Source organism: Strongylocentrotus purpuratus, unplaced genomic scaffold (genome assembly GCF_000002235.5).
Source record: "Strongylocentrotus purpuratus isolate Spur 01 unplaced genomic scaffold, Spur_5.0 spur5_scaffold_14, whole genome shotgun sequence".
Classification (NCBI taxonomy): Eukaryota; Metazoa; Echinodermata; class Echinoidea; order Camarodonta; family Strongylocentrotidae; genus Strongylocentrotus; species Strongylocentrotus purpuratus.
In genome coordinates, this window is record NW_022145599.1 from 12,864,014 (window position 1) to 12,877,539 (window position 13,526).

General features: G+C 35.0%; 2 protein-coding genes across 2 annotated transcripts; one reads left to right on the forward strand and one right to left on the reverse strand.

Moving 5' to 3' along the window:
- Positions 1 to 1,790: 1,790 nt before the first annotated feature.
- LOC100887969 (transmembrane protein 220) lies at positions 1,791 to 5,461 on the reverse strand. The gene is made up of 6 exons (XM_003731312.3): positions 5,318 to 5,461; positions 4,862 to 4,891; positions 4,308 to 4,368; positions 3,308 to 3,449; positions 2,725 to 2,784; positions 1,791 to 1,956 (listed from the first exon to the last, which is right to left on the reverse strand). The coding sequence occupies exons 1-6, from the start codon at positions 5,408 to 5,410 to the stop codon at positions 1,791 to 1,793; spliced, it is 552 nt and encodes a 183-aa protein (XP_003731360.1). The 5' UTR covers positions 5,411 to 5,461.
- Positions 5,462 to 5,680: 219 nt separating this feature from the next.
- On the forward strand, positions 5,681 to 12,068 carry LOC100888250 (cytosolic Fe-S cluster assembly factor NUBP2 homolog). The gene is made up of 8 exons (XM_011677871.2): positions 5,681 to 5,847; positions 7,366 to 7,454; positions 8,278 to 8,381; positions 8,817 to 8,888; positions 9,431 to 9,513; positions 10,032 to 10,142; positions 10,660 to 10,729; positions 11,293 to 12,068. Exons 1-8 carry the CDS (start codon positions 5,719 to 5,721, stop codon positions 11,442 to 11,444), a joined length of 810 nt encoding a protein of 269 aa, XP_011676173.1. The 5' UTR covers positions 5,681 to 5,718; the 3' UTR covers positions 11,445 to 12,068.
- Positions 12,069 to 13,526: the final 1,458 nt, after the last annotated feature.

Consider the following 13,526-nt stretch of genomic DNA (forward strand, 5'->3'; position numbering starts at 1 on the left):
AGAGATACACTAATTTACCAAATATATCAATTAGTAGGCGGTTTCCCATCAACATTTTTATCATGTATTATTCAAAACATATTCTTTCACATGATTGGTAATAAGAGCTTCCATTTCATTTTTTGACATTGGGGCATTTCCAATACTGGCCTTTACCTTTAAATAGTATTAAAAGACTCACTAGCATTGCATATGTTGTGCATGTATATGATTGGGTTAAAATGTACTATAAAATAATGAACATACATGTAAATTTATTATGATAGAAATGAATAATATTACACGAAAACAAATAAATATCATCTCCATTCACTGTGTCTAATACAGTTAGTTAAAATTAAACATTTAAACTTGTAAACAGCTCTTATAGCACACCCATTACATCTCCGTTACATGTAGGGGGAGAAATCTTAGGTTGGAATCTTTTCTGGATGAATAAATTAAGTATGTAGGGAAAGTTAGGAATGCATGGCAAGATAACTGTGAACAGGAATTGTTCTTATCCATTATCAAAATATGGCAAATATTCAATTATGTCTTATCTCATTTGCCTTAAACAATCACTAGATAGCTTTTGGTCAACAATACATGTATATTGGTCCTTGAATGCAAATAAAAACATAAAATAATTATAACATTGTTCTAATATTTTGAAAGGTAGGGCAAACTTTGGAACATGCCTCTGTAAATCTTATGCATAAAAAATTATGTTGGTCATTAATATGTTGGTCCTTGGATGCATAATAAGTAATGAATAAAAGTTGGTATACGTGAATAACCTTTACATTGCTATATTAATGAGTTGATGAAATGCAAAGTTATTCAACATGAAACTTCAGATATGTGTCGTTTGCCTAGCAGAAGGGCTTTAATTACCAGGCGCATTCTCCATAGATTGGTGGAAACAATTTTTAGTGAAAGAGATGTTTAATACTGGCATTTACATGTTTACCTAAAGAATGGCTTAAACTGGTTATAAAGCTTGAAAGTGAATACAATTCCATTAATTCAAGTAAGCTATATCTCAAATTCTCAATCAGTAGTAACTCCTCATCTTATAAACATATATCTAAGAAATATCCTGCACATTACTGATACTTTAATAGCACCATTCACACTTCATACAGACCTGCTATATGGTGGACTATTCCATTTGGTACAAGAGGTGGTATAAAAACAGAAAACAAACATCGTTGATCGATGGGTCGGGCTAACTCGGCACTAGGGCAAACTCTGTGTCGTGCGGCGGTGAGGTTTCAATACATGTAGTGCCAGCTACACACTGGACCTGTAAATAGCCATAAATTTCATGTTGCGCAGAATTCACCTCATGAAATTGAGTTTTGAAGGTACCGAGGAGTGTGGGTAATTTTAGTAATGCGCCAACAAAATGATGTGTATTATTTGTTTTATAAGATTATGTTTTATTTGTTTTATAAAATGATTTTTAATAACATGATTTTACTAATAACCGGTCATTACCATTGGATAATGACCGGTCATTATCCAAAATTACGTGTTAGGCAAAATAAATGCCTAGTCACGTGTACGCTTTCAACCAATCATTTTATTAGGATCCACGTCATCAAAAATATAATAATACGGTGAGGGCGAGTTGTCCGAAGTGCTGAGTTAGCCCCGATCCTTGATCGATCCATCAAGATCATTGCAGACCTGCTGTATCTTAGACTATTGCTGCTGGTACATGGGGTGGTATAAAACAAAATTAAAGATTACAAAAAAAACACCTTCAGCTTAATCAGTCTTTCTCATTTCCCAATGCAGTTTTGTCACATTTGAAAGCTGGGCATCTTTAGCGACCCTTTGCAGTGATCTGGTTGAATTTGATTAAAGTCTTTGTTGAAGTACACGGAAGCCCAGAGAATGAAGGGTGTTATGATAAGAAGGACAGCGAGCCATACCACCAGCCGGGGAGGGCTAGTCATTCCGTTTGTCCTGAATGAAAAGGAGAAGGAAAATATTTCAAAGTCATACTAAAAATACTATTGACATTATCATTATTTCTTGTCAGTTTAGACAAATTGAGGAAAAGCTTAACAAAGACTGATCTTGTTGAATTTGTGAAAAAAAGGTATTTCATTTTAAATATTCATTCCATTTGTCCTGGATGGAAAGGAGAAGGAAAATATCCAAAGTCATCAAAAATTATTGATTCCAGACGTAACTTATTATTGCCAGTGGGATTGAGAGACTTTTTCCTGGTCAGTTTAACAAGTGTGGAAAAAAACTTAACAAAGACTGTACTTGTTGAATTTGTTGTAAAAGGAATTCTATTTTAAATATTCATTCCATTTGTCCTGTATTGGTTGGCAATAAATATTTAACTCCAGATTAACAATGTGATATAATGATAATTGCTACTGAGTTTATGAAGCATCACTTGGGCCAGTTTAGACAACAAAGCTAACCAGTGAAAAGAGTTAAAAGGTGATTTTGGCTCTGCACGTACATGTATGTTTAGAACTTCAGATTTCAAGAAGTATTACTGTATAAAAGTATATGTCCCAAAATCATCCATACAATCAAAGTTGAGATAAGCTTTTCATATCAAATTTTCTGTATTACTGCATTTATACTAATTCCATGTTGTTAAGCACATGTGATTTTTATAAACCAGGCAAGTTATCCAGCTGACCATTTTGCATACATGTGAATGAAAGTTTCAGCTGTCAGGAAAGAGAGTCATGTTTAATTTTAACTTACTTGGTTTGTAGAAAGCATAAAGTCAGCCATACACAGACCAGAAAAAGCCCAGCAAATTCTCTGCAACAGAAAATATATTTGGTGTTAATTGCAAAATATAATAACGGTCTTTAAAGAAGAAGGTAGGGGATTAAAAAAAAGCCAGTTTTCTTACGTAAGTCAATTCCTGGAAATCAACTGTCTAGTTAATATCAACCCATTGCAAAGGGGGAACCAAGTGGCCTCTGTATAAAGCCTATGGGAATAATATCATTCAGGAGTCAATGGGTTAAAAATTGTACAAATAAAATAGCATAAAATGTTTGGCTTCTTTAAAAATAATCAAAGCCTATTAACCTGTCAGTCATAATTCTCTCATTCCTATCCGCTTTATACAGGTACCATTTGGTTCCTGTATAGGCAATGGCAATCTTTGTTTATAAAATAATAAATAATAATAAAAACGGTGCTTATAAACTGCGCTCAACATAAAGTATAATCCTTTTCTTAACTGATAATGGAAATATATCAGCCAATAACAAACATCACCCACGATGCCAATTCATTTCAGAATAAACTCTATAAAAACCCAACACATCTTTACCTTGCTTCTTCCATTTCAAACCACTGTTGAGCGTGCTTGCCTGCAGCCCCACTGGTCAGGTAGATATGGGAGAGAATATACCCCTCTCCACAGGCACAAAGCACCAGATGAAACGCTGTCATGTAACGCCATAATACATTATCTAGAGAAGAAATGTCAAGATATTGATGTCATAAATACATATTATGCAGTTTCTGTTTATTGTCTCCTATGAAAACAATTCATGTTGCAGAGAGTGAGTGCAGGTATCATTAAATAAATGTGAAAGTCTGCAGTTTAGAGTAAGAGGACAATGAAAAGTAAGCATTTTAATACTAAAGCAAGATAAAAATAGTTATGAATTAAGCTAACAGAATCAAGTTTCATAGTTTCATTCATCTACTGAAATTAAAAGAGAAGACCCTTTACATTAAAAATTCACCAGAATGCTGTGATAAAGTAAATTGTGTCAGCATTTTCTTGTCACAGAGAATAGAACTTTTAATTGAAGTACATCATTCCTAAAGTACACAACACAGCAAGACAAACCCATTACCGGTATACTTAAAGATAAACTCCAGTACTGGTAAAAAAATAAAAATAAATTCTCACAGAATCAAACGAAACTTACACTGAATGTTCAAGATTACAAATAAATGACATGTGCCAAACAATTTTGGAAGAAAATGTATACTGGCTGAGTAATGAGCATAGAAAGACAAGGAAACCAAGGTAGTACCATCCCCGACACCATGTGTGTTGTCCCATATATAGCTTTCTATGTGAGTGTTTGTTACTTTACCAAGACTCGGTCAAATTTATTATGATTTTGATGACTCCAGAACCTTGCAGTGCACACCAATACTTACATGCTACATGATCAACTGTTTCTGATCCTTTCACACCTTTTCTTTCACAATGCAATCGCATTACCAGTACTAAAGTTTATCTTTAATCACAGTACAGAACCATCATAAATGGTTTGGGTAATATAAATTACTTCCTAAGGTTGTCTTTTTACCAGATATGCTTGGCCTCACACACTGTGCTACACATAGAAATGCTGGAATACCATAGGCAACCTGAAAAGGAAATGATCGAAAGTCAAACATATACTAGTAATGAAATACTTTATTTGAAGAAGAAAAAAAACGATGGATGGTATTCAAACAATAAAGTTGAAAGTAGATCCTACCTCTTTAAGTCTACTGAATCTCATTCGGTATTGAATATGAACAGCAGTCATATCTGGTCAGGTTAATTTGGTATGTACATTTATGTGCTATAAAGAACTTGTGGAATGTATTTTTTAATAGGCTGATCACAACATATTGACATTTTATATGTATTTATCTACTTCCTTTTCACTCATCGATTGAGTTATCCATTTTTAAGTAAAATCCGAAACTTAACACATGTATTAATATAGATCTAAAGATTACCAGAGCCAATCATACTATAAGAAAAGGAAAAGAAAAAGAACATAAAAAAAAACAAAAGAAAAGGAAAAAAGTAAATTATAATAATAGAGATTGGCCCATTGTGGGGTTGGGGGTCTACGACTACTTTACTTACCATCCATATCCCTGCATCAGGATCATTATGCTGCAAAAGACGAGATATAAAATGGGGAAAAAACAGGATCAATAAATGTAATTTCTACAGATTTCAGGAGATGATAAAGTGAAAACTATTTTATCAGTTTTTATGTGTTGTTTCTTTCTACCGTAGTTCTTCTACATCTACTGCTGATCCTGGATTGTCTCTCACAATTATTTGTCATGGCTTGCTGCCTTCCAAGTTTCATAACTCGATAAATAACAAGTATGAGTGAAAACCACATCACTCAGAGAAAGACGAAGCCAATATAGATCTAGATCTATGTAAGTTAACACCGACTGTCTAAAGAGTGAGTGAGATCATCACAAGACACAACCCAATTTTATTACATGTGGGACTGAAGAGAACAAAACTATGCCAAGGAACCGGGGTACAAACAACTGAAACACACATCTGAAGTAGAATACATACCTGTACATATGATGCGAGAGAGAAGAAAATTGCCATGAACAAATTCCCTATCCGCCATAAATTGTGAACAGCCAGAATTGCAGAGAAATCCATAACATAAACATGTAAAATCTCTTTTGCACAATGCCCAAAAATTTTACGGTATCTCGTAAAATGCAAACTAAAAATAAAATGAACAATGATCGAAACTTGAGATAGAGCAAAGTTTGTTATGATTTTTTTGTTTCAAATTTTTATGCTTATCTCAAGTTATGAGATATTGTGAAGAAATATCCTACATAATAAATTATTCCGATTTAAAATCACTAAATTGGATATACTAAGTTGGATATAGAATGCAAGCTTTTTACCTTTTCAATTAAAATTCGCCTTTTCGAAGATACCACTCTACCAACTCGACCATGGACGAAGTCAAAAATAATTTGGCGAATGTGAGGCATACTATTCTTGTTTTGTCGGGAAAGGGAGGCGTTGGAAAAAGCACAGTAGCAACTCAGTTGGCACTTGGTCTTAAAAATGCAGGAAAGAAGGTAAGGAAGTTCTCCCCAAAATAGGTAATGAAAAAATGATGAATCATATACCTTGCTGTTGCCCCACGTGTATAACTTTGTGTGGTATCCTATTTACTGAAGCTAAAGGCCAATGAAACTCGATTGTTGTGCAATTGAATTGCGAGGTTTCCTTCCCTTTTTTTCCAGCTCATAATGAGGCAACTATTTCATTATTCATTATTTGCAAGATTTCTTTATGTAAATATAGTTGTAATTTTGTTAACAAATCGACTGAAAGTGTTATAAAAACAATGTTTTATGGAATTTTCAAAATAAATTAGAGTAAAGGAGCCCGTTTTCGGCCACTTAAGACAAAATCCTATTTTTAGGACTCTTTACTTCCTATTTATTATCATTTATTGTTCAAATCATGAAGCAAATATTATTATTATTTAAACAAAAAAAGAATCCCAGAAAAAAAATCACGAATTGCCATGACAATATTCATTTCAATTTTCACTGTTTTGGAGCCCGTTATCGGCCGAGCGTTTCAGTTTATGGCCGCATGTACAAAGTCAATAGGAAGCGCTCGCGCGCGCCGTGCGTTTCCGCGCTGATGTACAGCACAAGCGGGCGGAGCAGGTATCCCACGCCGGAGCTCCCTGGTGCTCGCCTGGCCGAAGACGGGCACAGCGGTGATCGGAAGTTGGAATCTGAATTAGACAGAGATATCGTGTGTGCGTCGCGGTGTGCGGCTGCATTGATTTAATACATGCGATGACATACTTTTGAGCTTGCGACTAGCACAAAATCGGGCTTTAAATCTGAAAAATACTTGAAATAAAGCTCATTTTATGGTACCCATATTTCTTACAGACACGCGTAAGATACTCGATTTTTCAGATTTGGGTAGCGGGACCGGCGATTACATCGCTAAAATGTGATATTTTAGGATATATTTTCCATTGCAAATGTGGTTCTTCAGTGACACTGGCATGGTATGGTATGTGTGGGATATGTGTTATGCTATTATGCGATGTATTTTACAGTGATTTTACCTTGTATCCAACCAATCGGCCGAAAACTGGAGCTGGCCGATTACGGGCTCCTTTACTCTATTAGGGGTCTATTTTCAGATTTTCAATTGCGAATGCAAGCGAAAAAAACGTAATGTAGACGGACGGACAGGAAACTTAATATTGAGTTAAATGGGCCTAACTGACGGGGCTAACGTAATTGTGTACTGGGATAGTTAGTTACTGGTATGTGTAAAGTCTCTGGAGTGATAATGAGGAAACCAATGCATACTGTGACAGAATGAAACATGCCCAGTGGTGGTGCGAAAGTGCCATGATGGGGCCTGTTACACATAAAAGTGTGTAGAGAATTGGAGTACTGAATGTTAGATTGTTACAACAATGTCATGAATCTGATTGTATATAAATGTTCATATAAACGAAAATGATGTCTTTCCAATGAAAAAGGTGAGATCCCATTATTAGTGACTGGATATATTCACTCCCTTACAAATAAATTGTATCTCTTTTCATATTGCAGGTTGGAATCTTGGATATTGATCTATGTGGACCAAGCATACCGCGTATGGTAGGAGTGGAGGGACATGATGTACACCAATGTCCACAAGGGTAAGGAAGATGTATATGCGGAGGTCGACAAAAAAAAGGGTCCAGTGGACACGCGACCCCAATTTACGCAAGGGTCCCATGCACATAGACCCCAAAAGTGTAAATCTTTGTGGGCGGACCCTGAAGTATGGAGGGCTGGGATAGGTTAAAAATGAATTGGTAAAGTACAAGGAGGATTGCTACAGGGAAAAGAAAGAGGTGATATAAATTCAAATTCTTAAGATCCTCAAAAGGCATGTCACAGTTGTGGTCTGTAGATTCAAAAATATGAGGACCTTTATTTTAAAAAGTGCTCTCCTTGTCAGTGAATTGAAAATCTATGGAAGTTTTTGTTTTTGTTAGCAATTTTGATCCTACATTGCTCACTCCCTTCCTTAAAAATCTAATGAGTAACCAAAAGTCAAAGAAATCATTAGAAAGTTTGAGATGTCACAGAACAGCAGAAAGAAGATTTAGGGAGAGATAAAGAGAGAGAGAGAGAGAGAGAGAGAGAGAGAGGGGGGGGGCTTGATATGAAAAAGGAAAAACAGATTTTCTTGTTTTCAATGGTTTTGAGAGAAAGGGTGAAAACAAAGTGTGTCTAGAGAAAGAAATCTGGGGTAGAAATAGAGTAGATTTTAAAGAGAATAGTAATCAGGTGAAGATAAAAAGTATCTGAAAAGAATATCAAAGGCAAGCAAGAGGGGACAGAGATGATATAGAAAGATAGACGGAGATCAAGAAAACATGATTAGGTATAGAATTGATTATTCTCTCGAGGTGGTTGCATTTCTCAGTACCGTTAATCATTAATTTTTATCAACATACTGTACCTCTTCCACAGGTGGGTTCCAGTCTATCCTGATCCCAATCTAGCGATCATGTCCATTAGTTTTCTTCTAGGTAATCAAGATGATGCAGTGGTATGGAGAGGCCCCAAGAAGAATGGTATGGTTAACAGAAACTTTTCATCTCACAAAATATATCATTAAAAAGATTATATTTTTGGGATAATGACTAATGAGTTTCATGTTGTTTGGAAGTCTCATGTATTGATGCTAAAAATATACATAATAAATAGTTTGCATCAAGTAGTATGGATTTAATGGCTTTAACTTGTTACCATTGATTTTTTTTAAGTATTACAAAATGAATAAAGAATAAAAAGATTTACAAAATATCAAGTATCTATTTAGAATAACAAATACAATCTTAATTATGATGATGAAAAAATGTTGTGCGTGAGAAAGCACAAGCAAGACACGGTATTCAACCCAAAAATGTATTCATGATCATGTGAAGGCTTATCTTGTAAAGGGGCACCTGGTTGTAGCAGTACTTTTTTTTTCTCATCTATCCTCTCGCTCTATTTCTTTCTTCCAGCAATGATAAAGCAGTTTTTGACTGATGTTGTGTGGGGAGAGTTGGATTACCTTATCATAGATACTCCACCAGGTTAGTATGATCTTTAATCGTGATTAATTCAGAAAGTAGAGTCTTTACCTAATAAAGTTTTACCAATTTGGATATTGTATTCATTCACTAAATACCGGTATGTTAACATGTACTTCATTCAATTTATTGTATTGACATTACTAATAAGTGATTTTATACCCAAATTTCTTCTATCACCTGACAAGTCATATCTCTTCTAATCTTTGTTGTTTGGTAGTTGGAATAGATAAGGAGGTCAAAAGTTAAAATTTTGCATTTCAAAATACTTAACGTGTTCACCATTCATTGTAAGAAACTGTCAACCAAAGCAGTAACAAGTTGGACATACTATTAGAGCATTGAGGTATCACATTAACATGTCAAAGAATTTTTGTGTACATATGAATCATTTGCTTAGCTTACTTAGATATGAAAACTAAAAAAGTAATTGAAAATATAATAATGTTTGCATATAAAATTTTACATCAATTACTGACTCTATAGAGCTATCGACTGATTTGAGCGTCGGCCAACCTTTTACAACTTGTTGACAATCTCTATAGGTACATCAGATGAACACATTACAGTGGTGGAGAATCTCCAGTCTCACAACCCCGATGGCGCTGTCCTTGTTACAACTCCTCAGGTGAGAAGGTCATTGATGTGCTCTTTGACATGGTTGACCCCTGTTGCCAATGGTTCTCCAGAATGGTTCTCTTTTGAGCATTCCCTATTCATCCTACCTTTGAAGGAATACCATGTGCTATATATTAGATATTTCCTTTTCAGGGCTTGGAGAGGAAAGAAAATGTGTCCATGTGAAATGCAGTGTATACATATTTTGCATTAAAATGATAATGATTATGAATATTATGTGTAATGAATTAGAATGATTATGCTTATTACTATTATGGGTATTATGAGTTCTGCATTTGTAAAGCATGGAAAGTATGCTTTCAGGCTATAAATCCTTTTTCGATATCTCTCACAGCTGAGCATTGTACCTCCATTCACCAATCATAACTAAATAGATTGAATCAAATAACAGCTCTTGTCATCATTTGAAGATGGTACGTTATAGTTATAAATGACTGTCGCATGCATTAAATACTATATGAACATGATTTGTAGACTGATTTCTTTTCTAATTTGTTATTTCTGTAGGCTGTAGCAGTAGGAGATGTAAGAAGAGAGCTGACGTTTTGCCGGAAGACAAAGCTTCGAGTCTTAGGACTGGTAGAAAACATGAGCGGGTTTGTCTGCCCTCACTGTGCAGTAAGTCTCTCTATTATGACATTGAATGAAGATATGAACAAAACAACTTATAGCCTGATCATGTAAAGAAATCAAAGAGGTTATTATACGTTTCAAGAAAAATATGCAGTTACAAACAGTTGTTAAATTAATATATCCAGTAGGCACACATTTTACTTGAAATAATTCTTGGGAATGATGTGTGAATATTGATAATCACATGAAACTCTACTCTTTTTTTTTCTCCTCTTTCAATGAATAGATTAATATTTTCCCAACATTTTCCCTTTAAAATGTAGTTTTTAAAAGGTTTTGTATGCTTGTATGCTACATGTAACTGCAGTATATGCAGTAATATCATATTGTAATCTACCGGTAAACAGAAGTTGAAAATTATCACAATGTTTATATATCATGCAAATGAGGCAGTAGTTTTACCTATGCTTAGGATAAATGTATTCTTTAATTCACTTCTCAGTCATTGTGTTGAAGCACATGTATTTTGACAATGTTTGTTATTATAACTTGCTTGTTGCAGGAATGTTCCAATGTGTTCTCACAAGGAGGAGGAGAGTCCCTGGCAAAGGAGTGCCAAGTACCCTATCTAGGTGAGTAGGTATCCATCTCTAGAAACTACGGCACGTGCTCCAATAACATTTGCTCTGCAGTCAGTTTCTTTCAGTAACCACATTCTTAAGTTCATTCATGGACTCAAAACTCTACGTAACCCTAACCTTAAACCCAATCAAAAAGGTTCCCCCTATAATTTGTTATGAATGCCTGGAACAAATGTCAGATTACGGGGTGTGATGTACATCTTCAAAATCATAAAGAAAGAAATGGATGAATAGAGGAAGGGAAAAGAGGAGAGGAGGTTATATAGGGGCAGAACAGAAGGGGTAAGGAACAAATAAAAAGTAGAAGAGGAAGCAGAAGAAGAAAAATGAAGAGAAGAAAAAAGTAAGGAAATGTTAGAGGAAAAGTAGGAGGATACAGAGAAAAGGAGAAGTAAAGACAGAAGTGGCAAGGAATAAGAAGAATTTTAGCCACAAGAATTATCAGGCATTTGAACTTCCAAACCAGTACATGAAATCACCTTTTTAATGAAAATTCTTAATATCACTCCATGAAACGGTACAAGATATGTATCTTTTATTTTTCTTTTCCACAGGTAACATTCCGCTAGACCCTCAACTGGCGAACTGCTCCGAGGTCGGTCAGAGCTTCATTGAAGCCTTCCCATCATCCCCTTCATCACAAGCCATCCAGAGGATAGTGCAATCAGTACTAGCGAGCACCAGTACATCTCAGGATACAACGTGACATCTGTGTGCCTCTCATAGATTAACAAATACTAGAGTCTGTTTTCAGAGTACTGATATGGACTGATTTGAGGGAATGCAGGAAGCATGCCTCACCGTTTCATGAAGATTACGATTCATGCAGGAACAGAAATTAGTAGCAAAGCTATTTAACTACATTTACTATAATTGCTTACAACATCTCCATCACGTTCCTATTGTCTGTTTCATGTGATCTGATGTACACGTAGTAGAAAATTGGAATGATGAATTAAATGAATGTAGGCATAGGCATATTAGAGACATGGTCACATTCATCTGTTACGCAGAAGACACAGATAATGCATGACATACATCCATGCAGGTAAACAAATATTTAAGAGTCGTGGCTGTTCCACTGACTTATAATATTGTCATTTTGGTAAAATTTATACCAATTCTGTATACAACCCTGTACCGGTAATGATAGAATTCTGGGTTTATGTAGCACTTAAAGTGATAAGGTAACTTTGTCTCAGATTCTGAAACAAAAGCCTGGATTTAGCTAATGCTGCATTGATGATTATAAACCTTTAGGTCAGTCAGGTACCCGTGACTTTTACAAGCCGATCGCCTGTCTGATTATCAAGATATATATGATTGGAAATCGAAATCAAATTTTGCCTTTTGCTAACGGTTTTCATGACACTACAGTCTATTGGGGAAAACGAGTTAAAACCGGCCACTCAAGAATATTTACTTTTTTGAGGCACTTCTTGATCAATTATTTTTGGACTTCAATATTACACCATATCACAGACAATTATAACATGTAGGACCATGCATCTCAGATTTAACATTGTTAAATGATGCCTTTAATACATCTGCGATGTCTTTAAGAGGGTTTCAGACACATGTATATTACCGGTTTAAATTATGATGAATGAAATGAAACCAATGCTGCTGAAAATTTTAGTACCAAGTGTCAGTCAAGGTTTATATTTTCAGGTTCAGAGTTGGAAACTAGAATCAATGACGATTAGAGATAAAATAATGTGCACCTGATTCAAGCATTTTCCCCCTTTTTTTCCCTTTGGTATTTTTCTTGTCAATGAAGCAAACATATTTACAATACTGTGTATAGATCTAGAATATTTTTTCAAATAGTGTTTTGAACCGTTGATACATTGAAACAAATTTTGTTGATTTTTATTGTCAGCACAGCAACATTACCCAAAAGCATTAAATATGCAACCCATATCTTATATCCAAGGCAAGATCATCCTTTGAAAGAAAAATTATGTCTTGTGTTGACAATCATACCCGATTTGAAAGATTTTCTTTTTTCACTTATTTTTTCATTGACCTCGTTTTGTGGTTGCTTGAATTACCTTTTTTATGCTGCTTTCTGTAAAACCTCTTTAGACACCAACTGGAATGTGATATTTTTCATGCCGTACATGTATATATCAATGAAATGTATAACATTAAAAATGAATATATAAAATTATGAATGGCTTGTAAATGATTATGTTTAATTAAGTTTTAGTCGTATTGATTTGATGGTATGGTTGTTAGTGGAGAGAAAGTGTCTAGTATTAAAGAAGGTGGAGGACTAATCTACTAAGACGTTTTTTGTAAGAAAAAAGATGTGACAAGAGTGGAGAGAAATGAGGATAACTTAATGCCTGTCTAAGACTCACGGACATCTGCAGCCAAGTTGCATTTCTGTATGTTGATGATAGAATACAAGTGCTATTTCCTGTAAACATATGCATCCGTACATGTATTTATTATTTTTTTATTTTCATTTGTAATCGCACATCCTATCTCACACACTCTGCCCCCCCCCCCTCTCTCTCTCTCTCTCTCTCTCTTCTCTCTCTCCCTTTCTCTCCGGGAGAGGGGGGGGGGGGGGTACTGTGAAGGAAAATCCACAAAGAATTAAATGATTGGAAATAGCTAGGATTATGTCATCATTATTCAGGGGAAAAATAAAGTACAAAGCTAGGGCGCATTATATAATTGCTACATTGAAACGGGTCACTTCTCACATTTGTTAATGATTTTAGCAACCCTGTGGGACTATTTGCAATTCAACATGAACTTTCCTTTGGAATGTATT

Bases quoted from the DNA above. Each gene is read 5' to 3' on its own strand.
- LOC100887969 (XM_003731312.3), bottom strand. From the start codon at position 5,410: ATGGATTTCTCTGCAATTCTGGCTGTTCACAATTTATGGCGGATAGGG. The intron at 3,450-4,307 runs GTAAAAAGACAA...TTTCTTCTCTAG, and splicing joins TGTGAGGCCAAGCATATCTG to ATAATGTATTATGGCGTTAC. The intron at 2,785-3,307 runs GTAAAGATGTGT...TTTCTGTTGCAG, and splicing joins TTTGAAATGGAAGAAGCAAG to AGAATTTGCTGGGCTTTTTC.
- LOC100888250 (XM_011677871.2), top strand. From the start codon at position 5,719: ATGGACGAAGTCAAAAATAATTTGGCGAATGTGAGGCATACTATTCTT. The intron at 7,455-8,277 runs GTAAGGAAGATG...CCTCTTCCACAG, and splicing joins GTACACCAATGTCCACAAGG to GTGGGTTCCAGTCTATCCTG. The intron at 10,143-10,659 runs GTAAGTCTCTCT...TGCTTGTTGCAG, and splicing joins TTGTCTGCCCTCACTGTGCA to GAATGTTCCAATGTGTTCTC.